Consider the following 26,060-nt stretch of genomic DNA (forward strand, 5'->3'; position numbering starts at 1 on the left):
AAAAAGGCAGAAGGCAGGTCTGATACTAGTCCCCTGTAACATTCATTGTTATGCTTAATCTACAACTTTATACCGATTCCTTTGTTCCAAAAACACATAATCAGTATCTAGAACTCTATAAGCAAAGTAAGTAAGTATTCCACACAGTATGGCGCAACATGGATAGGTGTACGAGGACACATCTGTATATATCTGTTACAGGGTGACCTGACTCCCTTACCATCAGTAACCATCTGTTACTGACAACTCTGAACAGGCTCCTACACTGACACTTTGAACCCCTTGTTCCACCCAGACTCCTTTACCGACACCTGGAGCCACTTCTCCCAGACTCCTACTGATACACTGCTGCAACATCTCCTGCTAATTCCTATTATCACGTGTATACAGTATATACACACACAGTACAGTACATGGCACCCAGTGCTGACAGCTCATATGAAAATGGTGTGACAGCATAAAGGAATACCCCACTCAATGCCTCCCTTCCCAGTGCATGTGGGCCATGTCTCAATGGATACATGCAACAAGGAAATACTCACTAGCAATAAGATGCGGACATTTAAGCACTATCACTGTAAGACAACTGTTCAAATCATTAACTGCAACAAATCTCATTATACAGTGGTGCTTGAAAGTTTATTAACCCTTAAGAATATTCTGTATTTCTGCTGAATTTTGTACTAAAACTACCTCAGATTTTCACACAAGTCCTAAAAGTAGATAAAGAGAACCAAATCAAACAAATGAGACAAAAATATCAGAAATGCTCATTTTTTTATTTTACTTTTTGAGAAAAAGTATCCAATATAACATATCTGTGAGCGACAAAAGCATGTGAACCTTAAGGCTTAACATATATTTTGTAGGTCAAATTAGAGTCAGGTTATTTTCAATCTGTGGGATGTCAATCGGGTGTGAGTGTACAACCTGTCTTTTTAAAAGAACAGGGATCCATCAAAGTCTGATATTCATAACATGTTTGTGGAAGTGTATTATGCCACAAACAAAGGAGATTTCTGAGGACCGCAGAAGAAGAGTTGTTGCTGCTCATCAGGCTGGAAAAGGTTACAAAACAATATCTAAAGAGGTTGGACTCCACCAATCAACAGTCAGACAGATTGTGTACAAATGGAGAAAATTCCAGACCATTATTACCCCTCCCCAGGAGTGGTCGAGCAACAAAGATCACACCAAGGGCAAGGCGTCTAATAGTTCATAAGGTCACAAAGGAACCCAAGATAACCTCTAAACAACTGAAGGCCTTTCTAACATTAGCTAATGTTAATGTTCATGAGTCCACAATCAGAAGGACACTGAACAACAATGGTGTGCATGGCAGGATTGCAAGGAGAAAGCTGCTGCTCTCCAAAAAGAACATTGCTGCCCATCTGCAGTTTGCAAAAGATCACCTGGACAAGCCAGAAGGCTTGTGCTATAAACAGCCTATGACAGAAATGGTAAACATACCTGAAGGTCAAACAAACCCTAATGCCATAAGAGATGTGAACATCTCTACTATCCAAACCCCACTAAGATGAATACCTGTGGGGAAGTGTTCCTATGCCTCCCCATGGATGAATATCCTTGGTAAAGGTAGTTTAGTGGGACGTTCACTATATTCCCCAAAGCACGTGGCGTCACTGAGGATATTCTGCAAATACCATGAGGATTTTGTGGATGGCCAGGTCTGAACACCATATAAGTAGATTACTACTAAGCAGGGATAGATACTGGAAAAGCCTACACTTCGGCCCTCATTCCGAGTTGTTCGCTCGCTAGCTGCTTTTAGCAGCTTTGCACACGCTAAGCCGCCGCCTACTGGGAGTGAATCTTAGCTTAGCAGAATTGCGAACGAAAGATTCGCATAATTGCGAATAGAAATTTCTTTGCAGTTTCTGAGTAGCTCGGGACTTACTCTGCCACTGCGATCAGTTCAGTCAGTTTCATTCCTGGTTTGACGTCACAAACACACCCAGCGATCGCCCAGACACTCCTCCGTTTCTCCAGCCACTCCCGCGTTTTTCCCAGAAACGGCAGTGTTTTTCAGCACACACCCATAAAACGGCCAGTTTCCGCCCAGAAACACCCACTTCCTGTCAATCACACTACGATCACCAGAACGATGAAAATTCCTCGTTATGCTGTGAGTAAAATACCTAACTTTTGAGTAAAATAACTAAGCGCATGCGCTCTGCGAATATTGCGCATGCGCAGTTTGTGACAAATCGCTCCGTTGCGAAAACCACTAACGAGCGAACAACTCGGAATGAGGGCCTTCAGTAGGGAGGTTGCTAAAGTAGAGTTAAAAGTGGCCATAGTGAAATACGTAAAGTATATATACAGTGCATCCGGAAAGTATTTACAGCGCTTCACGTTTTCCAAATTTTGTTATGTTACAGCCTTATTCCAAAATGGAATGAAATTAATTTTTTCCCTCCAAATTCTACACACAATGGGGGTCATTCCGAGTTGATCGCTAGCTGCATTTGTTCACAGCGCAGCGATCAGGCTAAAAAACGGCAGTTCTGCGCATGCGGCACAATGCTCACGCACGAAGTACGGGCACAACGAAGGATGCAGTTTTGCACAGGGTCTTGCGATGCATATTTAGTCGCACTGGTTGCCGCAGAGTGATTGACATGAAGTGGGCGTTTCTGGGTGGCAACTGACCGTTTTCAGGGAGTGTTCGGAAAAACGCAGGCGTGCCAGGGAAAACGCTGGGCGGGTGTGTGACGTCAAATCTGGAACTGAGTAGTCTGAAGTGATCGCAAGCACTGAGTAGGTTTTGAGCTACTCTGAAAGTACACAAAAAATGTTTGCAGGCGTTCTGCGATACAACCGATCGCACTTCTGCTAAGCTAAAATACACTCCCAGTGGGCGCCGGCATAGCGTTTGTACGGCTGCTAAAAACTGCTAGCGAGCGATCAACTCGGAATGACCCCCAATACCCTATAATGACAACGTGAAAAATTTTTTGGCTGATTTTTTGTTAATTTATTAAAAATACAAAACTAAGAAATCACATGTACAGAAGTATTCACAGCCTTTGCCATGAAGCTCAAAATTGAGCTCAGGTGCATCCTGTTTCCACTGATTATCCTTCAGATGTTCCTACAGCTTAATTGGAGTCCACCTGTGGTAAATTCAGTTGATTGGACATGATCTGGAAAGGCACACACCTGTCTATATAAGGTCCCACACTTGACAGTGCATGTCTGAGCACAAACCAAGCATGAAGTCAAAAGAATTGTCTGTAGACCTCCGAAGCAGGATTGTCTCGAGGCACAAATCCACAAATCTGTGGAAGGGTACAGAAAGATATCTGCTGCTTTGAAGGTCCCAATGAGCACAGTGGCTTCCATCATCCATAAATGGAAGAAGTTCAGAACCACCAGGACTCTTCCTAGAGCTGGCCGGCCGTCTAAACTGAGCGATCGGGGGACACGGGCCCTAGTCAGGGAGGTGACCAAGAACCCAATGGTCACTCTGTTAGAGCTACAACATTCCTCTGTGGAGAGAGGAGAACCTTCAAGAAGGACAACCATCTCTGCAGCAATCCACCAATCAGGCCTGTATGGCAACGTGGCCAGACGGAAGCCACTCCTTAGTAAAAAGCACGTGACAGCCCGCCTGGAGTTTGACAAAATGCACCTGAAGAACTCTCAGACCGGGAAAAACAAAATTCTCTGGTCTGATGAGACAAAGATTGAACTCTTTGGCGTGAATGCCAGGCATCATGTTTGGAGGAAACCAGGCACCGCTCATCAACAGGCCAATACTTTCCCAACAGTGAAGCATGGTGGTGGCTGCATCATGCTGAGGGGATGTTTTTAAGCGGCAGGAACAGGGAGACTAGTCAGGATAGAGGGAAAGATGAATGCAGCAATGTACAGAGACATCCTGGATGAAAACCTGTTCCAGAGCGCTCTTGACCTCAGACTGGGGCGACGGTTCATCTTTCAGCAGGACAACGACCCCAAGCACACAGCCAAGATATCAAAGGAGTGGCTTCAGGACAACTCTGTGAATGACCTTGAATGGCCCAGCCAGAGCCCAGACTTGAATCCGATTGAACATCTCAGGAGAGATCTAAAAATGGCTGTGCACTGACACTTCCCATCCAACCTGATTGAGCTTGAGAGGTGCTGCAAAAAGGAATGGGCGAAACTGGCCAAAAATAGGTGTGCCAAGCTTGTGACATCATATTAAAAAAGACTTGAGACTGTAATTGCTGCCAAAGGTGCATCAACAAAGTATTGAGCAATGGCTATGAATACTTATGTACATGTGATTTCTCATTTTTTTTAAATTTAATAAATTTGCAAAAAATCTCAAAAAACTTTTTTCACATTGTCATTATGGGGTATTGTGTGTAGAAGTTTGAGGGAAAAAATGAATTTATTCCATTTTGGAATAAGGCTGTAACATAACAAAATGTGGAAAAAGTGAAGTGCTGTGAATATTTTCCAGATGCACTGTATTTTACAGTACACAGCAAAAGCCAGATTTTAGAACCCGAGCTGTAATGGTGCCTCTTTTGAGATCACTGCTCAATTAGGTAAATAAGCCCAGCTTACCACCTTGCATGTGGGGGCACTGGCGCTGCTGTCTGGGAGGGACTAGAGACCCGCAATTTTTGATTTATTTTTTTTAAACGTCCACCCCCCCTTGCTAGCAAGAGCAATGGGGTATACTTACTGCTGCCTGGTCAGCCGGGATACACGGGGGGCACAAAAGGTCCGATGATGCTGTGACAAGGGACCAGGACACTAGCTGCAGCAAGCTGTGGCAGGTCCCCTCCGGCAGCTCCAATGGTGCAAGCAGACTGCAGCAGCATGCAGTCTGCATGTGAAGATCATCTTGAAGACAAAAATTAAAATTAAAATAAAAAGGGCTAGAGGCAGCCCTCTAAGCAAAGCACTCGGCTCGCTCTGAAGTCTTCTGGGGTATAGAGGGGGTGGAGACAACTACAATTCTAAAGAACTTTAAAGTGCAGGCTCTACTCATCACCCGTCTATACCCTTGTCTATACTCCAGTGTCCCCTAGAAGATGAAGGAGAAAAGAGAACTAAGAATTTGGTTTGTATTATTTTAGGAACTAAAGTGACATTAGTGAAATGCATGAGTGAACAGGTAAGTCTTAAGTTTTTAAAGGATTCTACAGTGGAGGCCTCTCAAACTATGTGGAGCAAGTTCCATAGAGTTGCAACTGCAAAGCTAAAAGCTCGACCCCCAGATGAATTCAGGGCGATAGTGCTAATAGACCTTCATCTACAGATTACCGTAATCAAGCGGGGAAGTAAGAAATTAGAAGCTATTCAGATACCTTGGGCCCTGGTCATGTAATGCTTTGAAAGTCTGTAAGCCAATCTTGAAAATGATTCGCCATGCTACAGGCAGCCAAAGAAGGAGGTAGAAAATTGTGGATGGAATGTAATTGTTGCTGGAATGGAACTGGTTGGTTAATAGCCTATACTAGCTGCAAGCGGTGCAATTCTTTTGCTCGAAGACCCAAGTAGAGGGCATTGCAGTTGTCTAGGCGTGATGATACAAATGCATGTATGACTTTAGGCAGATCTTCTGAGGGAATTGAGTGCTTGATTCTAGCTATGTTACTTAGATGATAGAATGAGGATTTGATTGTGGCTGATGTTTAAGTGTCAAGCCACTATCCAGGACAATACCAAGATTCAGTGTTTTGTAATTCTGAACCCAAAAGTGTAAGTCCAGTTGGTTGGCTTTGCTGCAGTCTTGTCCTTTGACCTTTCAGAAGGACATCTGTTTTATCAGGCGTTCATATTACACCTTTCAAGATCCTTTAGAACATTTCCGGTTTTAAAATATCAACGTGAAGTTTGTCTTACCACATACTGTGACTATTTCTATTAGAAATGCTAATAGTAATTTCAGAATACTATAAAAGAAGTTGATTTAGAATCAGTAGAGCGAGGAAGTGTTGATTACAGTTAAGTGACTGTCTCTTTTGAAAGATGTAATCATCACACCATTTGCAGATGCTTTTAAATCGTATGCTCTTTGTTTTAAAATATTTGAAGCATGGGCCTCCTAAATACTTACATATGTATTTATTTTACCTTCTCACGGCACAAGAGACTTACAGATGTTTGATAGACTACATCACATTTCACGTAAATGCCATTTTAAATAACCATCAGAAATGATCCTTAAACGATATAGGGCCGTCTAGAAAAAAACAAAAACACTCTTTCCTTTTCAAGGTCATAAACTTAAAATACTGTATCCATTCTTATAGATTATGCAGAAAGAGTTGTAGAGCAGTCATGTTGTACAGATTGTCACAGCGATGACTTCAAAACCCACCAAAGAGCCGTATATAATGAGAGCAATGGCCAGAGGTTGTGCGTGGCTGTAGGAGACATTCAAATGCAATAACTCAGTTACACAGTGTCACATATACAGTATACGAACACCCATAGATTTGTCCAAACTTAAGATCATGGAATACATTAGCTAGACTCGATCATCCTCCAATGTGTTTTCAAATCCACAACGTCCGGGTACAGTGAGGTGAACATCTCCAATAGGTTTGCTGTATACTTGTAATAGTCAAGCCAGAATCCACAGATAGCACTTGTACAGTAATATATCCAAGGAGGAATTAAAAAATCAATATAGCCACCGCATTTAAGTGTCTGTCAGGGAGACAATAGTGGTTTACAACCTCAAATCTATAAAATAGCAGTAACTAACGCATTTCGTCTCAAACTGGCAGTGTTCAGAAAGTATTGGAACGTCCCCATGGTATTGGAGTCCTGCAGTCTGAGCCATGGAGAAAAGAGGAATTTTGCAAACACCATTAAACTAATTTCTCTGAGCAAGAGGATACTGATGGTGCTACGCTTATTGCTCATTCTGGAGTTTATTTATTGTTCAGATGAATCATTCTTGAGCCCAGTGGATCTCAAACTTTCTTGAATGACGGCGGCCTAGAGAATCAGCATTTTTTTCACAGCACCCGTAGAGTAAAAGTTTTTTACTGATGAATTTGAAAAAATAAGATTTTAAACCTACCGGTAAATCTTTTTCTCCTAGTCCGTAGATGATGCTGGGGACTCCGTAAGGACCATGGGGTATAGACGGGCTCCGCAGGAGACATGGGCACTATAAAGAACTTTAGAATGGGTGTGCACTGGCTCCTCCCTCTATGCCCCTCCTCCAGACTTCAGTTAGAGAAACTGTGCCCAGAGGAGACGGATAGTACGAGGAAAGGATTTTTGTTAATCTAAGGGCAAGATTCATACCGTATAACCTGGACTATACGCAACCAGTTAACAGTATGAACAAAACAGTATCAGCCAACGACTGATCTTAACTGTAACATAACCCTTATGTAAGCAATAACTATATACAAGTCATGCAGAAATATGTCCGCACTGGGACGGGCGCCCAGCATCCTCTACGGCCTAGGAGAAAAAGATTTACCGGTAGGTTTAAAATCTTATTTTCTCTTACGTCCTAGAGGATGCTGGGGACTCCGTAAGGACCATGGGGATTATACCAAAACTCCAAACCGGGCGGGAGAGTGCGGATGATTCTGCAGCACCGATTGAGCAAACATGAGGTCCTCCTCAGCCAGGGTATCAAACTTGCAGAATTTTGCAAAAGTGTTTGAACCCGACCAAGTAGCTGCTCGGCAAAGCTGTAAGGCCGAGACGCCTCGGGCAGCCGCCCAAGAAGAGCCCACCTTCCTAGTGGAATGGGCCTTTACTGAATTTGGTAACGGCAATCCAGCCGTAGAATGAGCCTGCTGAATCGTGTTACAGATCCAGCGAGCAATAGTCTGCTTAGAAGCAGGAGTGCCAACCTTATTGGCTGCATACAGGACAAACAGTGCCTCTGTTTTCCTAACCCGAGCCTTCCTGGCTACGTAAATTTTTAAGGCCCTGACTACATCAAGGTATTTGGAATCCTCCAAGTCTCCCGTAGCCACAGGCACCACAATAGGTTGGTTCATATGAAAAGATGACACCACCTTAGGCAAAAATTGAGGACGAGTCCTCAACTCCGCTCTATCCTCATGGAAAATGAGATAGGGGTTCTTATGAGATAAGGCCGCAAATTCGGACACCCGCCTTGCAGATGCCGAGGCCAACAACATGACCACTTTCCAAGTGAGAAACTTTAATTCAACTGTTTGAAGAGGTTCAAACCAGTGAGATTTTAGGAACTGTAACACCACGTTAAGGTCCCATGGTGCCACTGGGGGCACAAAAGGAGGCTGGATGTGTAGCACTCCCTTTACAAAAGTTTGGACTTCTGGGAGAGAAGCCAATTCCTTCTGGAAGAATATAGATAGGGCCAAAATCTGTAGCTTAATGGAGCCTAGCTTTAGGCCCATATCCACTCCTGTCTGTAGAAAGTGGAGAAAACGGCCCAAGTGGAAATCTTCTGTAGGAGCATTCTTGGCTTCACACCAAGATACATACTTCCTCCAGATACGGTGATAATGTTTCGCCGTCACTTCCTTCCTAGCCTTTATCAGAGTAGGGATGACTTCTTCCGGAATACCCTTCCCCGCTAGGATTCGGTGTTCAACCGCCATGCCGTCAAACGTAACCGCGGTAAGTCTTGGAACACGCAGGGTCCCTGCTGCAACAGGTCCTCCCTGAGAGGAAGAGGCCACGGATCTTCTGTGAGCATCTCCTGAAGATCTGAATACCAGGCCCTTCGAGGCCAATCTGGAACAATGAGTATTGTCCGTACTCTTTTCCGTCTTATGATTCTCAATATTTTTGAGATGATAGGAAGAGGAGGGAACACATAGACCGACTGAAACACCCATGGTGTCCCCAGGGCGTCCACCGCTACTGCCAGAGGGTCCCTTGACCTGGCACAATACCTCTGAAGCTTCTTGTTGAGGCGTTATGCCATCATGTCTATTTGAGGAAGTCCCCAAAGACTTGTTATTTCTGCAAAGACTTCTTGATGAAGACCCCACTCTCCTGGATGGAGATCGTGTCTGCTGAGGAAGTCTGCTTCCCAGTTGTCCACTCCCGGAATGAATACCGCTGACAGAGCGCTTACGTGATTTTCTGCCCAACGCAGAATCCTGGAGGCTTCCGCCATTGCCACTCTGCTCCTTGTCCCGCCTTGGCGGTTTACATGAGCCACGGCTGTGACGTTGTCTGATTGAATCAGAACCGGTAGGTCGCGAAGAAGATTCTCGCTTGTCGTAGGCCGTTGTATATGGCCATTAATTCCAGTATGTTGATGTGTAGACAAGCCTCCTGGCTTGACCACAGTCCCTGAAAATTCCTTCCTTGTGTGACTGCTCCCATCCTCGGAGGCTCGCGTCCGTGGTCACCAGAACCCAGTCCTGAATGCCGAACCTGCGACCTTCTAGAAGGCGAGCACTCTGCAGCCACCACAGGAGAGACACCCTGGCCCTGGGGGACAGGGTTATTTTCTGATGTATTTGAAGGTGGGACCCCGACCACTTGTCCAGAAGGTCCCACTGAAATGTCCTCGCATGAAACCTGCCGAAGGGGATGGCCTCGTAGGCTGCCACCATTTTTCCCAGAACTCGAGTGCATTGATGAACAGACACTTTTTTTTTGTTTTAGCAGGTCTCTGACCATGTTCTGGAGGTCCTGGGCTTTTTCCATTGGGAGAAAAACCCTCTTCTGTTCCGTGTCCAGAATCATGCCTAGTAATGATAGTCGAGTCGTTGGAATCAATTGCGACTTTGGCAGATTTAGAATCCAACCGTGCTGTTGTAGCACTCTCAGGGAGAGCGACACGCTTTTCAGCAATTGATCTCTCGATTTCGCTTTTATCAGGAGATCGCCCAAGTACGGGATAATTGTGACTCCTCTCCGCCATCACCTTCGTGAAAATCCTCGGGGCCGTGGAAAGCCCAAACGGCAATGTCTGAAACTGGTAATGACAGTCCTGTAGAGCGAATCTCAGGTACTCCTGATGAGGAGGATATATGGGGACATGAAGGTATGCATCCTTTATGTCCAGTGACACCATAAAATCCCCCCCTTCCAGACTGGGGATCACTGCCCGGAGCGATTCCATCTTGAATTTGAACCTTTTCAAGTACAGGTTTAGGGATTTCAGATTTAAAAATGGGTCTGACCGAAACATCCGGCTTCGGGACCACGAACAGGGTTGAATAGTACCCTTTTCCCTGTTGGATTAGGGGAACCGTGACAATCACTTGCTGTTGACACAGCTTTTGAATTGCAGCTAACACTACTGCCCTCTCTGGGGGAGAAGCTGGCAAGGCAGATTTGAAAAATCGGCGAGGGGGCACCTCTTCGAATTCTAGTTTGTAGCCCTGGGATACAATTTCCATCGCCCAAGGATCCACGTCTGACAGAACCCAGACCTGGCAGAAGAGTCGAAGACGTGCCCCCACCGGTGCGGACTCCCTCAATGGAGCCCCAGCGTCATGCGGTGGATTTAGTAGAAGCCGGGGAGGACTTCTGTTCCTCGGAGCTAGCCGAGGCAGGCGTTCTTTTCCCTCTACCCTTACCTCTGGCGAGGAAGGATGAGCCTCAACCTCTTCTGGACTTATGCGACTGAAAGGACTGCATCTGATATTGTGGAGTTTTCTTTTGCTGTGGGGGAACAAAAGGCAAAAAAGTAGATTTACCCGAGGTAGCTGTGGAAACCGGGTCCGCGAGACCTTCCCCAAATAAAACTTCACCTTTGTAAGGTAAAACCTTCATATGCTTTTTTGAGTCGGCATCCCCCGTCCATTGGCGGGTCCACAGGGCTCGCCTAGAAGAAATCGCCATGGCGTTGGCTCTTGAACCTAGCAGCCCAACATCTCTCTGAGCGTCTCTCATATATAAGACTGCGTCTTTAATGTGACCTAAGGTCAATAAAATGGTATCCCTATCTAGGTTCTCAATGTCAGCGGACAATGTATCTGTCCAAGCTGCAACCGCGCTACATACCCATGCCGATGCTATTGCCGGTCTGAGTAAAGCCCCCGTATGTGTATAAATAGATTTTAAGGTAGTCGCCTGTCTGCGATCATCAGGATCCTTGAGGGCTGCTGTGTCGGGAGACGGTAGCGCCACCTTCTTGGACAAGCGCGTTAAAGCCTTGTCCACCCTGGGCGAGGATTCCCACCGTACCCTGTCCTGTGCAGGGAAAGGATACGCCATAAGAATACTCTTGGGAATCTGCAGTTTTTTGTCTGGAGTTTCCCAAGCTTTTTCAAATAACTCGTTCAGCTCATGAGATGGGGGAAAGGTTCCCTAAGGTTTCTTTTCCTTATACATGCACACCCTCGTGTCAGGGACAGAGGGGTCATCTGTGATATGCAAAACATCTTTTATTGCCATAATCATATAATGAATACTTTTGGCCACTCTTGGATGTAACCTCGCATCATCGTAGTCGACACTGGAGTCAGAATCCGTGTCGGTATCAGTGTCTGCTATTTGGGATAGAGAACGTTTTTGAGACCCTGAAGGGCCCTGTGACACATTTAAAGCCATGTATTGACTCCCTGTTTTTTCCCTGGACTCTGCTTTGTCCAACCTCTTATGCAATAAGGTCACATTTGCGTTTAAAACATTCCACATGTCCAACCAATCAGGTGTCGGCGTTGCCGACGGAGACACCACAATCATCTGCTCCACCTCCTCCTTAGATGAGCTTTCCGCTTCAGACATGCCGACACACTCGTACCGACACCCCCCCACACACAGGGATATTTATCTGGAGATAGTCCCCCAATAAGGCCCTTAGGAGAGACAAGAGAGAGAGTATGCCAGCACACACCCAGCGCCAACTGACACTGGAAAACAAATTCCCAGAATATATAGTGCTTTTTTTATATAATTATGTATAATACACTCACTGCGCCTCACAAGTGCCCCCCCCCCTCTTTTTAGCCGTGTCACCGTGTTCAGCAGGGGAGAGTCCGGTGAGCCAGCGTCTCTGCAGTGCTCTGTGGAGAAAATGGCGCTGGTTAGTGCTGTGGGACCAAGCTCCACCCCCTCCAGCGGCGGGCTTCGGTCCCGCTCAATTTTATAATACTGGCGGGGGATTTATATAACTACTGCCTCCGCAGCCTATAATACTCCTATGCCAGCCTTAGAGGTTTATATTGCTGCCCAGCCCCCCCCCCCCCCGGGCCCCCCCCCATCCCCCGCGCCCTGCACCCATCCGTGCCTGCTAGTGTGTGTTGTGTGGGAGCAATGGCGCGCAGCGTTACCGCTGCGCGCTTACCTCCGGGAAGATCTTAAGTTTTCTGCCGCCTTGAAGTCTTCTTTTCTTCTTATACTCACCCGGCTTCTATCTTTTGGCTCTGCGAGGAGGATGGCGGTGCGGCTCTGGGACGAACAGCGAGGGGAGACCTGCATTCCGACTCCCTCTGGAGCTAATGGTGTCCAGTAGCCTAAGAAGCAGAGCCTATTACTTAAGTAGGTCTGCTTCTCTCTCCTCAGTCCCACGATGCAGGGAGCCTTTTGCCAGCAGTGCTCCCTGAAAATAAAAAACCTAACAAAATTCTTTTTTTCAGAGAAACTCAGGAGAGCTCCCTGTAATGCACCCAGTCTCCTCTGGGCACAGGATCTAACTGAGGTCTGGAGGAGGGGCATAGAGGGAGGAGCCAGTGCACACCCATTCTATAGTGCCCATGTCTCCTGCGGAGCCCGTCTATACCCCATGGTCCTTGCGGAGTCCCCAGCATCCTCTAGGACGTAAGAGAAAATATAAAATGAAGTAAACTGTCATCTGTAGGTTCAGTTATGAGGTGGTATATAGAGTTGTGCTTTTGATTGTCCACGTTTTATGACTGGCAGTCAATAGCACTGGTTTTGACCTATCAATTTGACCATCTGGACCACCGACCCGAAGGACCTTTGCAAGAGCCTTGCGGCATCCCAGGGTGCCTACGAACACAGATTGGGAACCACTGCTTTAGCCTATTCCTCTGGGGCTTTGTAACCTGAAACTAGGCAAGGGTGGGTCAGTAAAGGAGCTTTAGTCCTCAAGGAAAAGAGTTGGCCCACACCCTCTACTCAACCCCATAGTAACAGTGCCCTCCAATATGGATTTGGAGATCTTTGATATAGTAAATTATGTCCTACCCATTTGTCTAAAAATAAGAGACAATCCTTCTAGGGTATATTTTAAGATAAAACTATCTACCTAATGTACAGGTAATGAGTCTAGGTTCTTTCTTTCAATGGACTGCTACTACGGTCACATGATTTATATAAAAAAATGAGAGGCAATGAATGCTATATCACAGCCTCACCTAAGACAAGTAAAATGGGGGGCTGCACTTGTGGCCTGATTCAGAAATGTACGCAAACATGATGATTTACATACATCTTAAATGCTCTCCAATCTGTGCATGCGCAGATCCGGGCTGCAATGCCGCTCGTAGTGCACCAAACACCACAGCACGATTGACATGTTTGGGGGCAGTGACAGGCAGCGCTGCAGAAAAGAGTGCATGTGTCGGCCCAGGTTTCTGGGCTGCATGAATCCAGTGGCTGCATCCTTTTTACGCTCACAGATATGTGATATTGGATAATATTCCTCAATAAAAAAATTAGCATATCTAAAAACTTTTTGTTTCATTTGTTTGATTTGAACCTCTTTATCTGCTTTTAGGCCTTGTGTGAAAATCTGAGGTAGTTTTAGGGCAAATTTCAGCATAGACGTAGAAAATTCCAAAGGGTTCACAAACTTTCAAGTAACACTGTATGTATATATATATATATATATATATATATATATACACTCACAACAGGCACGGCACTCCAGGGACTCGTATGCGATAACCTTTAATGGCAGTGTTTTAGATCAACATGTTTCAGGGCCTCAGCCCCTTCGTCAGGATACACCAATGATCATTGGTGTATCCTGACGAAGGGGCTGAGGCCCTGAACATGTTGATCTAAAACACCGCCATTAAAGGTTATCGCATACGAGTCCCTGGAGTGCCGTGCCTGTTGTGAGGGTATTTGGATTGTTTTGCACTGGGCACCGGGATTAGTTGTTATTACAGCAAGGAGTGCCGGCTGAATTGGAATAGTATATATATATATATATATATATATATATATATACATACATACATACATACATACATACACACAGTATATACATATGTTCATTTTTGACTTTAGGAGCCTTTGCAAACTCCATTAAAATTTTTGTCTCTTACTGTAGTTCATAAACAGTCCCTTGAAGTATATTTGTCCCCAAAAAATGCACAGGCCAAGTATCAAGCGTCCGGTTTTTCCTTTATTGCTCCTCTCCCTGATGTCACATTGAGATAATGCATACCTCAGTTTCTTTCTAGATGGCTAAGCTATACAATAGTGAAAACGCCCTCCAAATTCATCCCGTAGTTTTTGCGAGATGCCGGAATGAACAAACAAAAATTCTGAAAAAAATATTTTTGTCTCCATTGTTCATACATACAGTAGTCCCAAGGAGTATTCTAAGCGCAGCTAACAATAGCCCGCGATTTTCAGCTAGCACATTTTTGACCACTATTTCACAGTAGCTTAACACTGCTATTTTCCTGCACACCTCAATGGGTTGCCAGGAAAAACTAGTGCGTTTGCTGGTGTACTTCTCAACGAGATAACCTTCATTTTCTCATTAGTTACTGAAGTGTCACATCACCTGATTTGTTTGTCTACTTTTATTGTATATGTATGAACATGGATATTTTCACATGCAGTAGATAGTGTCTATGTTGTCTAAAACGTAACAAAATGTGAATTGTATAATACTGTATATATGTTATTTTCAGGCCAGCAATATTTACCATGAAGAAACATCTCTTTTATATTGGTTTCTGTTTATATTCTCCCCGTGAACAGTCACTTTACAGAAATAGCTGGAGAGCAGGGCCGGATTAAGAGCCACAAGAGCCTAGGGCTGAAAATGTTTAAGGACCTATACTGAGATGTGGAGAAGGTGTGGCCAGGGCCACGTGTGTTCACTTTCTACACTATCAGCCACAATTTCTACAAAAATACATAAAAATGGGAAAAATTGCATCATTCTGTGAGAAACAAATGTACTTATGATTTATGGTCGACTGTGAGAAACAAATGTACTTATGATTTATGGTTGACTGTGTGGCCAGTGAGGTAGCTGGTCACCATCAAGCTGTCATGATGATGGGCCTGTTTTTATGAGGAAGCCTGGAGATGTTGCTCCATCTTCTCCATTATTAATCTGGCCCTGCTGGAAAGCAGAGGCTCGGATTTTGACTTGATTCCTCTTGCTAAAGTCAGAAATGAAAATGAAACATTTATTTTTTCAATAAACCTCGAATCTCATGTGCTTTGGACAGCATATAAATTATATGCATTTCAAAATATACGCTACCCGAGCTCTTTATTCAGATCCGTTCTGGCCAGGAAGAACCGTGTCAAATCCATGCTACTCATTTCTAGAAGCTTCTACATGTCACATTGGTCAGTGTCAGCTGCTGTATATGTCACTAAGCAGCTGATCAATAACAAAAGTAACAGTATAAGGCATAATGGAAAATAGGCAGATGTGAGATAATATAATGACCAATGATATTGTAGATCATGCAGGAAAAGGTAAATTAATAAGCAGGATGTTTGCATGATTCATGATATTAAAATGTTTATTTATTTGTAATGTGATGGGCAAAATTATTTGTAGCTTTTACATTTTACAGCTTTGCGATGGTGCGTGGTACAAATCTCCATGCCCTAGATTTGTATATGTCCTACAAGATTACGGAAGCTAGTGAAATTCTCCATCACTAGGAGTGATCATCTCACCACACAAAATACACGGTTAAGGGAGGCTCGAGGGAGGTCTTCAGAGTCCAGTGTCTTGCTAGAAGTGCTGGTCAAAATATAAAGCATTACATTTATTATTTCATGTACAATGTCTGTAACTGTCAAAAAATACCATTAATAAATAATAGCTCCACTGAACATCTCACAGTGCAGCACAAAGAAACAACAACCAATAATTGAATAACAAGTAACATGAAATACTGTACATATAAATAGAATTGTAGGAGGTTCTGCTGAGTATTTTAAATAAGTGAAAATAAGTTAAGAGGAAATTAATGCTGTAGTTGGAAAAAGGAGAGTCCTTGGGATCTACAGGGTTAATTCTTAACCTTGGGTATGATGGCTGGTGGAGACCAGGACTGACACCAAACAATAAGCTTGTGAGCCTCCCATGATGCACTGGGTTACTCCCCCTTCACAACCCGCCCCCATGCTCAGGCAACTCAGTTTTAGTAACAAGCCCAAAGCAGGAGCTGGAGAGAAGAAAGAGAAGGAAGGATGGTACACACAGGAAATATACTCTCACATAGAAGAGAAGGGAGCTGGTGACCGTAAAAGTAACCAGTTGAAGCTAGGTGTGTCAGGATGGGCACCCTGTGGATCCCATGAACCTCAAAGAAAGAGAGTTAACAAAGGAAAGTTTTACCATAACTCTACTTTTCTTCATAGAGGCCCATGGTCTCCACAGGGTTAATTTTTAACCTTGGGAAGTCCCAAAGCAGTTATAATAGGGAAGGAACGCTCCTAAGCTGAAAGGAGGACATTGTGGACAAAGGCGGCATCCTGAGAGGCAAACGTATCAAAGGCATAGAACCTAAGAAACGGATGGGCAGTAGACCATGTAGCTGCCTTGCAGAGTTGTTCAGAAGACACGCCACGGCGGGCTGACCACAAAGGACCCACAGAGTGAGTAGAGTGAGACTGTACTCGGAACAGGTAGATCTGCTTGTGTTTACGGCGGTGAAATGGTCATGCGGGGCCAACATGCCAAGGTGTGGGTTGAGGCTGGTTTCCAAGCCTGAAGCATAGTGTGAACTACCGCACCGGAGAAGCCTTTGTCCCTTAGGAGGGAAGTCTCAAGAGACATGCCATTAAAGGCAGGCGTGGCAGGTCCAGATAGAGACAGGGCCTCCGAGAGACCAGGTCTGGCCGAAGAGGTAGAGGGAAGGGCTCGTCTATGAAGAGACATTGAAGATTTGCGAACCAATGGCGTCTGGGCCATGCTGGAGCTACCAGGATGAGCAAGCCGCTTTCCTCCTTGAATTTGCGCAGTACTCTGGGAAGGAGACACTGTAGGGAAGATATATGTCAGAGGGAAGTTCCATGGAACTGTGAGTGCGTCCACGAATGTAACTTCCGGATCTCTTGTCCTGGAACCTTGTGGCCATGAAATCCACGTCTGGCAAACCCCATTTTTATACCTGGACTTGAAAGAAGTCCAGGTGGAGAAACCACTCTCTGGTGTGGACATCTTAGTGACTGAAAAAGTCCGCCTCCCAGTTGAGGACTTCTGGAAAGAAGATGGCCAAGATATCTGAAAGATGGATTTCTGCCCAGGCGAGAATCTGGTAGACTTCCTGCATGGCTACCGCACTTCAAGTGCCGCCTTGACGATTTATGTAGGCCACTGCCATGGTGTTATCCGAGGTCTTGAGCCATTTGATGAGCCCTGTAAATCGCTTGGAGTTCTAGTACATTGATCATGAGAGTCCTTTCTGCAGGGGACCAACGGCCCTAAAAGGAGTGACCGCCCATGACTGCTCCTCACCCTCGGATATTGGCATCCGTGGTGAGAAGTGTCCAATGTGGAATCCAGAAAGGTCGGCCCTTGTCCAGGTTGTGCATGTGAAGCCACCACACAACCTCCTGCGTCAGAATTAGTGTCTGAGACTTGAGGTGTGTTGATGGTCCGTTACATCTAGTAAGTATCAGGAGCTGTAGGGGCCTGGAGTGAAATTGAGCATATTCCACCATGTCAAATACCGATACCATTAAGCCCAGGGTCTGCAAGGCCGCATGTATAGAGACCCGGGGGCTGTGAAGCAGGTTGTGAATGCGCAACTGTAATTTTGCAATCTTACCCTGAGGTAGGAAGATGCATTGTAGCCTGGCATCCAGTACAGCCATGAGGTGGAGCATCCTCTGTGAAGGGGTGAGGACTTGGCCCAGTTTACTATCCAACCGTGGGCCTAAAGATAAGACAACGTCAGTTGGAGATGATGATTCAATATCTCCAGAGACTGTGCCAGGAGTAGTAGCTCATCCAAGTAAGGGAGGATTTGAATCCCCTGACCTCGGAGATGGGCCGCCATCACCGCCATGACTTTGGTGAAAACCCTGGGAGCTGAGGGCAGTCCAAAGGGTAGGGCCTGGAATTGGAAATGCCGTAAGAGAACAGAAAACTGGAGGAACCATTGGTGTCAGGGTGCTATAGGTACATGCAGGTATGCATCCTGGATGTCCAAGGAAAACATATAATCCCCAGGTCACAATAAGTGTGAATTACCAGTGTGCACAATCCTCTGTGGGTAACGGATAAAAAGAGCCGAGTCTATTAGGTACCGTGAATTTCTTAGTACAGTAGGTGTTTTCCACACCTCCGTTCTAATTTCTGTGAAGTGGTCAGAGTGTGGAAACTCAGCTAGGACTACTTTCTGCCACTTGTGTAGCAGATCTGTAGAAGTAGTGGCCGGTTCAGCATCCTCAAACTGAAGAGAGAATTTGACCGCCTAGATTAATGCTGTCACACTGAATGTAGATTATGCCTCCTCATACCCCGAGTGAGATTCTGCATCAGAAACCTCAACCATGTCAGCAAGTACTGATGATTCCTCCGAATCGGAGTGATGTATAGTGTGTTTAGCAACAGTAGATGCAGGCAGTGTGCCTTGTCCATGTATCATGCAGCAGATAATAGGATTTTAATTACCTACCGGTAAATCCTTTTCTCGTAGTCTGTAGAGGATGCTGGGGTCCACATTAGTACCATGGGGTATAGACGGATCCACTAGGAGCCAGGGGCACTTTAAGACTTTGATAGTGTGGGCTGGCTCCTCCATCTATGACCCTTCTACCAGACTCAGTCTAGAAACTGTGCCCGAGACGACGGACAACTTTGAGAGAAGGAATTTACACAGATAGTGGGGAGATTCACACCAGCTCACACATACAAAGCAAACCAAGCTAACCAGCTTGTAAACTCAGCAACGGCTGAACAACATTACTTAACCAAGTAACAACAGTACTAAACCAAGAACAAAGCAGTACTGAATGAACCATAGCAGGATAACAAAGCCCTGGGCGGGTGCCCAGCATCCTCTACGGACTACGAGAAAAGGATTTACTGGTAGGTAATTAAAATCCTATTTTCGCTTACGTCCTAGAGGATGCTGGGGTCTACATTAGTACCATGGGGATGTACCAAAGCTCCCAGAATGGGAGAGCGCGGAGGCTCCTGCAGAACTGATTGACCAAACTTTAGGTCCTCAGAGGCCAAACTTGTAGAACGTAGCAAACGTGTTCGACCCTGACCAAGTAGCCGCTCGGCAAAGTTGTAAAGCCGAGACCCCCCGGGCAGCCGCCCAGGAAGAACCCACCTTATGAGTAGAGTGGGCCTTAACCGATCTTGGACACGGCAATCCTGCCGTAGAATACGCATGCAGAATAGTGAACCTGATCCAGCGAGAAATCGTCTGCTTAGAAGCAGGAGACCCAAGTTTCTTGGGATCATACAGGACAAACAGGGAGTCGGATTTTCTGTGACGAGCAGTCCTCTCCACATAGATCTTCAGAGCCCTTACAACATCCAAGGACTTTGATGGAATTGAGGTGTCAGGAGCCACTGGCACCACAATAGGTTGGTTGATATAAAAAGCCGACACAACCTTCGGAAGGAACTGCTGACCCATCCGGAGTTCCGCTCTATCCGCATGGAAGATTAAGTAGGGGCTATTACAAGACAAAGCCCCCAATTCCGACACACGTCTAGCAGAAGCCAAGGCCAACAACGTGACAGCCTTCCACGTGAGAAACTTGACAGCCTCCTGTAGAGTCTCGAACCAATCCGATTGCAGGAACTGCAATACCACGTTAAGATCCCAAGGTGCCGTAGGCAGCACAAAGGGAGGATGTATGTGCAGAACCCCTTTCAAGAAAGTCTGATCCTCAGGGAGGGAAGCCAGTTGTTTCTGGAAGAAAATGGTTAAGGCCGAAATCTGGACCTTCAGGAATCCCAAACGCAGGCCCATATCCACACCTGCTTGCAGGAAGAGGAGAAACCGTCCAAGTTGAAACTCCACCGTAGGAAACTTCATGGATTCACACTAAGACACATACTTTTTCCAAATGCGATGGTAATGTTTAGACGTTACTCCTTTCCTAGCCTGTATCAGGGTAGGAATAACCTTATTCAGAATGCCCTTCCGAGCTAAGATCTGGCGTTCAACCTCCATGCCGTCAAACGTAGCCGTGGTAAGTCTTGATAAGCGAATGGCCCCTGTTGCAGAAGGTCCTCTCGAAGAGGAAGAGGCCTCGGATCTTCCAGTAGTACTGTAACTCCAGAAGATCCGCGTACCAAGCCCTCCTTGGCCAGTCCGGAGCAATGAGGATCGCCTGAACTCTTGTTCTTTTTATGAGTTTTAGAATCCTTGGGATGAGTGGAAGTGGAGGGAACACGTACACTGACTTGAACACCCATGGAGTTACCAGGGCGTCCACCGCCGCTGCTTGTGGGTCTCATGACCTGGAACAGTTCCTCCGAAGCTTCTTGTTGAGACGAGAGGACATCATGTCTATTTTAGGTACACCCCAAAGACTTGTCACCTCCGTGAACACCTCCGGATGGAGGCCCCACTTTCCTGGATGGAGATCATGCCTACTGAGGAAGTCCGCTTCCCAGTTGTCCACTCCCGGAATGAAGATTGCTGACAGCGCCACAGCATGCTTTTCTGCCCAGAGGAGGATTCTTGACACCTCTGACATGAAAGCTCTGCTCTTCGTTCCGCCCTGTCGGTTTATGTAGGCCACCGTCGTTTCATTGTTCAACTGCACCTGAATGGCCTGATCTTGCAGAAGGTGTGCCACCTGTGGAAGACCGTTGTACACGGCTCTTATTTCCAGGATGTTTATTGGAAGAATGGATTCCAGACTTGACCACCTTCCTTGGAAGGTTTCCCCTTGGGTGACCGCGCCCCAACCTCTGAAACTTGCATCCGTGGTTAGAAGGATCCAGTTCTGAGCACCGATCCTGCGGCCCTCTAGAAGGTGAGGCAGTTGTAGCCACCATAGGAGTGAGAGCCTGGCTTTTGGCGACAGACGTATCCTCTGGTGCATGTGTAGATGAGAACCTGACCACTTGTCTAGGAGGTCCAGTTGGAAGGACCGTGCATGAAATCTTCTGTACTGTAGTGCCTCGTAGGAGGCAACCATCTTCAACAGAAGGCGAATGCACTGATGGACCGATACCCGGGCAGGCTTCAAGACATCCCGGAACCATCGATTGCATCACCAACGCTTTCTCCACCGGTAGAAATACCCTCTGCACCTGCGTGTCGAGGATCATCCCTAGGAAAGACAATCTCCTTGTCGGCTCCAAATGTGACTTTAGAAGATTCAGGATCCATCCGTGGACCTTGAGTAGTCGAGTCGTGAGAGCAATGCTCTGCAACAACTTCTCCCTGGAGGACGCTTTTATCAGCAGATCGTCCAGGTATGGAATTATATTCACTCCCTGCCTGCGAAGGAGAACCATCATCTCTGCCATAACCTTGGTGAACACCCTTGGTGCCGTGGAGAGACCGAATGGCAGAGCTTGGAACTGATAGTGACAGTCCAACAGCGCAAATCTGAGATAAGCCTGGTGGGGCAGCCAAATCGCAATCTGAAGGTATGCATCCCTGATAACCAGGGATACCAGAAACTCTCCCTCCTCCAGACCTGAGATCACCACTCTAAGAGATTCCATTTTAAACTTGAATTCCTTCAGATAAGGGTTTAACGATTTCAGGTTCAAAATCAGTCTGACTGAACCATCCGGTTTCGGTACCACAAATAGGTTTGAAGAGTAACCCTTGTTTTCCAGATGAGGTGGAACTGGGACAATGACATCTGACCTTTCCAATTTTTGAATGGCTTCCTGTAGGATAGCCCTTTCCGTCAGCAAAGCCGGCAAGCCTTATTTGAAGAATCTGTGAGGGGGGAGCTCGTGAAACTCCAGTCTGTACCCCTGGAACACAATATCCTGTACCCAGGGATCCAGTCTGGATGACACCCAAAAGTGACTCACGCTCCCACCTGCACGTTCTCCAGGCTGTGAGGTCCACCATCATGCTGAGGATTTTGAGGAAACAGAAGCAGGCTTCTGTTCCTGGGAACCTGTGTGTGCAGGTTTGTTTGATTTTGCCCGACCACCTCTGAAGAAAGTGGTATGCGGCTTGGACTTTTTAGCTTTTGGGGCCCGAAAGGACTGCATTGAGGATGTAGAAAAGGATTTCTTCGGCGTCTGAGTGGCTGAGGGAAGAAAGATTGTCCTACCAGCGGTTGCCATGGAGATCAACGCACCCAATGCTTCCCCAAATAGAGCCTGACCTGTGAAGGGTAGTATCTTCACACTTCTAGATTCCGCGTCTGCCGACCACTGGCGCAGCCAGAGTCCCCTGCGTGCTGAGACAGCCGTGGAAGATGTCCTTGCATTCAGATGACCCAGGTTCTTCATGGCCTCCACCATGAAACCCGCAGAATCCTGTATGTTACGTAAAAACAATTCAATGTCCCTTCTATCCATAGAATCTAAGTCCTCTAGTAATGTGCCTGACCACTTAACTATGGCTTTAGAAATCCATACACAGACAATAGTGGGCCTTAACGCCACTCCTGAAGCAGTGTATATGGATTTTAGCGCAGTTTCAATCTTGCAGTCTGCCGGTTCTTTCAAAGCGGTAGACCCAGGAACAGGTAAAACCACCTTTTTAGACAGTCTAGATACAGAAGCGTCTACTATAGGTGAGTTTTACCACTTTTTCCTATCATCCTCAGGGAAAGGAAAAGCCACAAGAACCCTCTTTGGGATCTGGAATTTTTTCTCTGGATTTTCCCAGGATTTTTCAAATAATGCGTTTAATTCCTTAGACGCAGGGAAGGTCAGGGAGGCTTTCTTATTGTCTGTAAAGTAAGCCTCCTCTACCTGCTCAGGTGGTTTGTCAGTAATGTGTAACACATCCCTAATAGCCTCAAGCTTCACCCCCCTGCATATCTGCATCACCGTCTGCCGTGTCAGAGTCGGTGTCCGTGTCGACTTGCATAATCTGAGCAAGCACATGTTTCTTTGGGAATATAGAAGGGGATTTTGAGGTAGGGGGAACAGAACCAGACAAAACCTCCACAGATTGTTTTTAAATCTGTGATTCAGTCTCATAATGCGCAATCCTAGTAGAAATCTGGGATATCATTCTCTTAATAGAGGCTACCCACTGGGGCTCGGATTCGGAAGGCTGAGACAAAATACTACATTCCTGGATTCCTCTGGAGAAGATACATATTCTGCCGCACAAGACACAGAGTCCCTGGACATGGTAATGTGAGAATTTACACACACACAAACACACACACACACACACACACACACACACACACACACACACACACACACACACACACACACACACACACACACACACAGGAAAATGTCAGACACAGTTTCCCCCATGTACCTTCAGAGAGAGACAGAGTAATGGAGCCAGCACCCACACAGCGCCCCAGAAGGCAGATACAGAATCTGTGCCTGGCGCTGACTGTGTAACCTTGATAGATTACACAGTTGTGACTAAACACTCTCCCCCCCCCTTCTACAACCCCCTGGTACCGCACAGGATAGCTGGTGTCGTGTGGAGGGTCAGCGTTCCCTGTCAGCGTCTCTCGGTGATGATCTGCAGGGAGGGAAATGGCGCTGGTGAGCTACTGGGTGCGCTCTGAGAAGCTCCACTCCCAAACATGGCGCGTCTTCCCGCACTTTGTAGGATTATACTGGCCTGGGGTATAGTGTCTAACAGCAGAACGAACGTCCCTGATAGCAATTGTGACCAGTTTTCAAGGGTACCTGCGCTGGCTCAGGGCGCCCCCCAAAACACCGTGTGTACCGCTGAGCCATCCGGAGCGCAGTGTCAGTACTGCGCTCCCACCCTGATGCCGCCATTTACACCGGTTCCCCACTTGTCGGGTCGAAGGTGACACACTCACCACCGCAATCTTCTGGCTCTGTTAGGGAGTGGCGGCATGCTGCGGGAGTGAGAGGTCGCCTCGGGGGCTAATGATCATCACCATCAGGAGCTTAATATCCTGTCAGCGAAGACAGTGGCCATTAACCTCAGAGGGTTGGACACTATTTCCCCCCTAAGTCCCACAAAGCAGGGAGGCTGTTGCCAGGAGCCTCCCTGTGCCTAACATCTTAATAAAAATAAGAATTTACTTACCGATAATTCTATTTCTCGGAGTCCGTAGTGGATGCTGGGGTTCCTGAAAGGACCATGGGAATAGCGGCTCCGCAGGAGACAGGGCACAAAAAGTAAAGCTTTACGATCAGGTGGTGTGTACTGGCTCCTCCCCCTATGACCCTCCTCCAAGCCCGGACGAGCGTACACAATAAGGAAGGATTTATGAATCCCGGGTAAGACTCATACCAGCCACACCAATCACACCGTACAACCTGTGATCTAAACCCAGTTAACAGTATGATAACAGCGGAGCCTCTGAAAAGATGGCTCACAACAATAATAACCCGATTTTTGTAACTATGTACAAGTAATGCAGATAATCCGCACTTGGGATGGGCGCCCAGCATCCACTACGGACTCCGAGAAATAGAATTATCGGTAAGTAAATTCTTATTTTCTCTATCGTCCTAGTGGATGCTGGGGTTCCTGAAAGGACCATGGGGATTATACCAAAGCTCCCAAACGGGCGGGAGAGTGCGGATGACTCTGTAGCACCGAATGAGAGAACTCCAGGTCCTCCTTAGCCAGGGTATCAAATTTGTAGAATTTTACAAACGTGTTCTCCCCCGACCACGTAGCCGCTCGGCAGAGTTGTAATGCCGAGACCCCTCGGGCAGCCGCCCAAGAAGAACCCACCTTCCTTGTGGAGTGGGCTTTTACCGATTTTGGCTGTGGCAGGCCTGCCACAGAATGTGCAAGCTGAATCGTACTACAAATCCAGCGAGCAATAGTCTGCTTAGACGCAGGAGCGCCCAACTTGTTGGGAGCATATAGTATAAACAGCGAGTCAGATTTCCTGACTCCAGCTGTCCTTGAAATGTATATTTTTAAAGCTCTGACAACGTCCAACAACTTGGAGTCCTCCAAGTCGCTTGTAGCCGCAGGCACTACAATAGGTTGGTTCAGATGAAATGCTGACACCACCTTAGGGAGAAAATGCGGACGAGTCCGCAGTTCTGCCCTGTCCGAATGGAAAATCAGATATGGGCTTTTGTAAGATAAAGCTGCCAGTTCTGACACTCTCCTGGCCGAAGCCAGGGCTAGTAGCATGGTCACTTTCCATGTGAGATATTTCAAATCCACAGTTTTTAGTGGTTCAAACCAATGAGATTTGAGAAAGTCCAAAACAACATTGAGATCCCACGGTGCCACTGGAGGCACCACAGGGGGCTGTATATGCAGCCCTCCCTTAACAAAAGTCTGGACTTCAGGAACTGAAGCCAATTCTTTTTGGAAGAAAATCGACAGGGCCGAAATTTGAACCTTAATAGATCCCAATTTGAGACCCATAGACAATCCTGATTGCAGGAAATGTAGGAATCGACCCAGTTGAAATTCCTCCGTCGGAGCACTCCGATCCTCGCACCACGCAACATATTTTCGCCAAATGCGGTGATAATGTTGCGCGGTTACTTCCTTCCTTGCTTTAATCAAAGTAGGAATGACTTCTTCCGGCATGCCTTTTTCCTTTAGGATCCGGCGTTCAACCGCCATGCCGTCAAACGCAGCCGCGGTAAGTCTTGAAACAGACAGGGACCCTGCTGAAGCAAGTCCCTTCTCAGAGGTAGAGGCCACGGATCTTCCGTGATCATCTCTTGAAGTTCCGGGTACCAAGTCCTTCTTGGCCAATCCGGAACCACTAGTATCGTTCTTACGCCTCTTTGCCGTATAATTCTCAATACTTTTGGTATGAGAGGCAGAGGAGGAAACACATACACCGACTGGTACACCCAAGGCGTTACCAGCGCGTCC

General features: G+C 46.4%; 1 protein-coding gene across 5 annotated transcripts in view; it reads right to left on the reverse strand.

The window, feature by feature from the left end:
- DNM3 (dynamin 3) overlaps positions 1 to 26,060 on the reverse strand; it is a 952,228-nt gene that overhangs the window by 590,711 nt on the left and 335,457 nt on the right. For 2 of the 5 annotated variants that reach the window (XM_063939987.1, XM_063939986.1), the window contains one exon: positions 15,624 to 15,868. The exons of the other annotated variants lie outside the window; for them this stretch is intronic. In XM_063939987.1, coding sequence (XP_063796057.1) covers positions 15,860 to 15,868 — 9 coding nt within the window. In that variant the 3' untranslated portion in view covers positions 15,624 to 15,859. Of the gene's footprint in view, positions 1 to 15,623; positions 15,869 to 26,060 lie in introns of those variants that run through there. 5 annotated transcript variants of the gene reach the window in all.

The sequence above is a fragment of the Pseudophryne corroboree genome, chromosome 9 (assembly GCF_028390025.1).
Source record: "Pseudophryne corroboree isolate aPseCor3 chromosome 9, aPseCor3.hap2, whole genome shotgun sequence".
Taxonomy (NCBI): Eukaryota; Metazoa; Chordata; class Amphibia; order Anura; family Myobatrachidae; genus Pseudophryne; species Pseudophryne corroboree.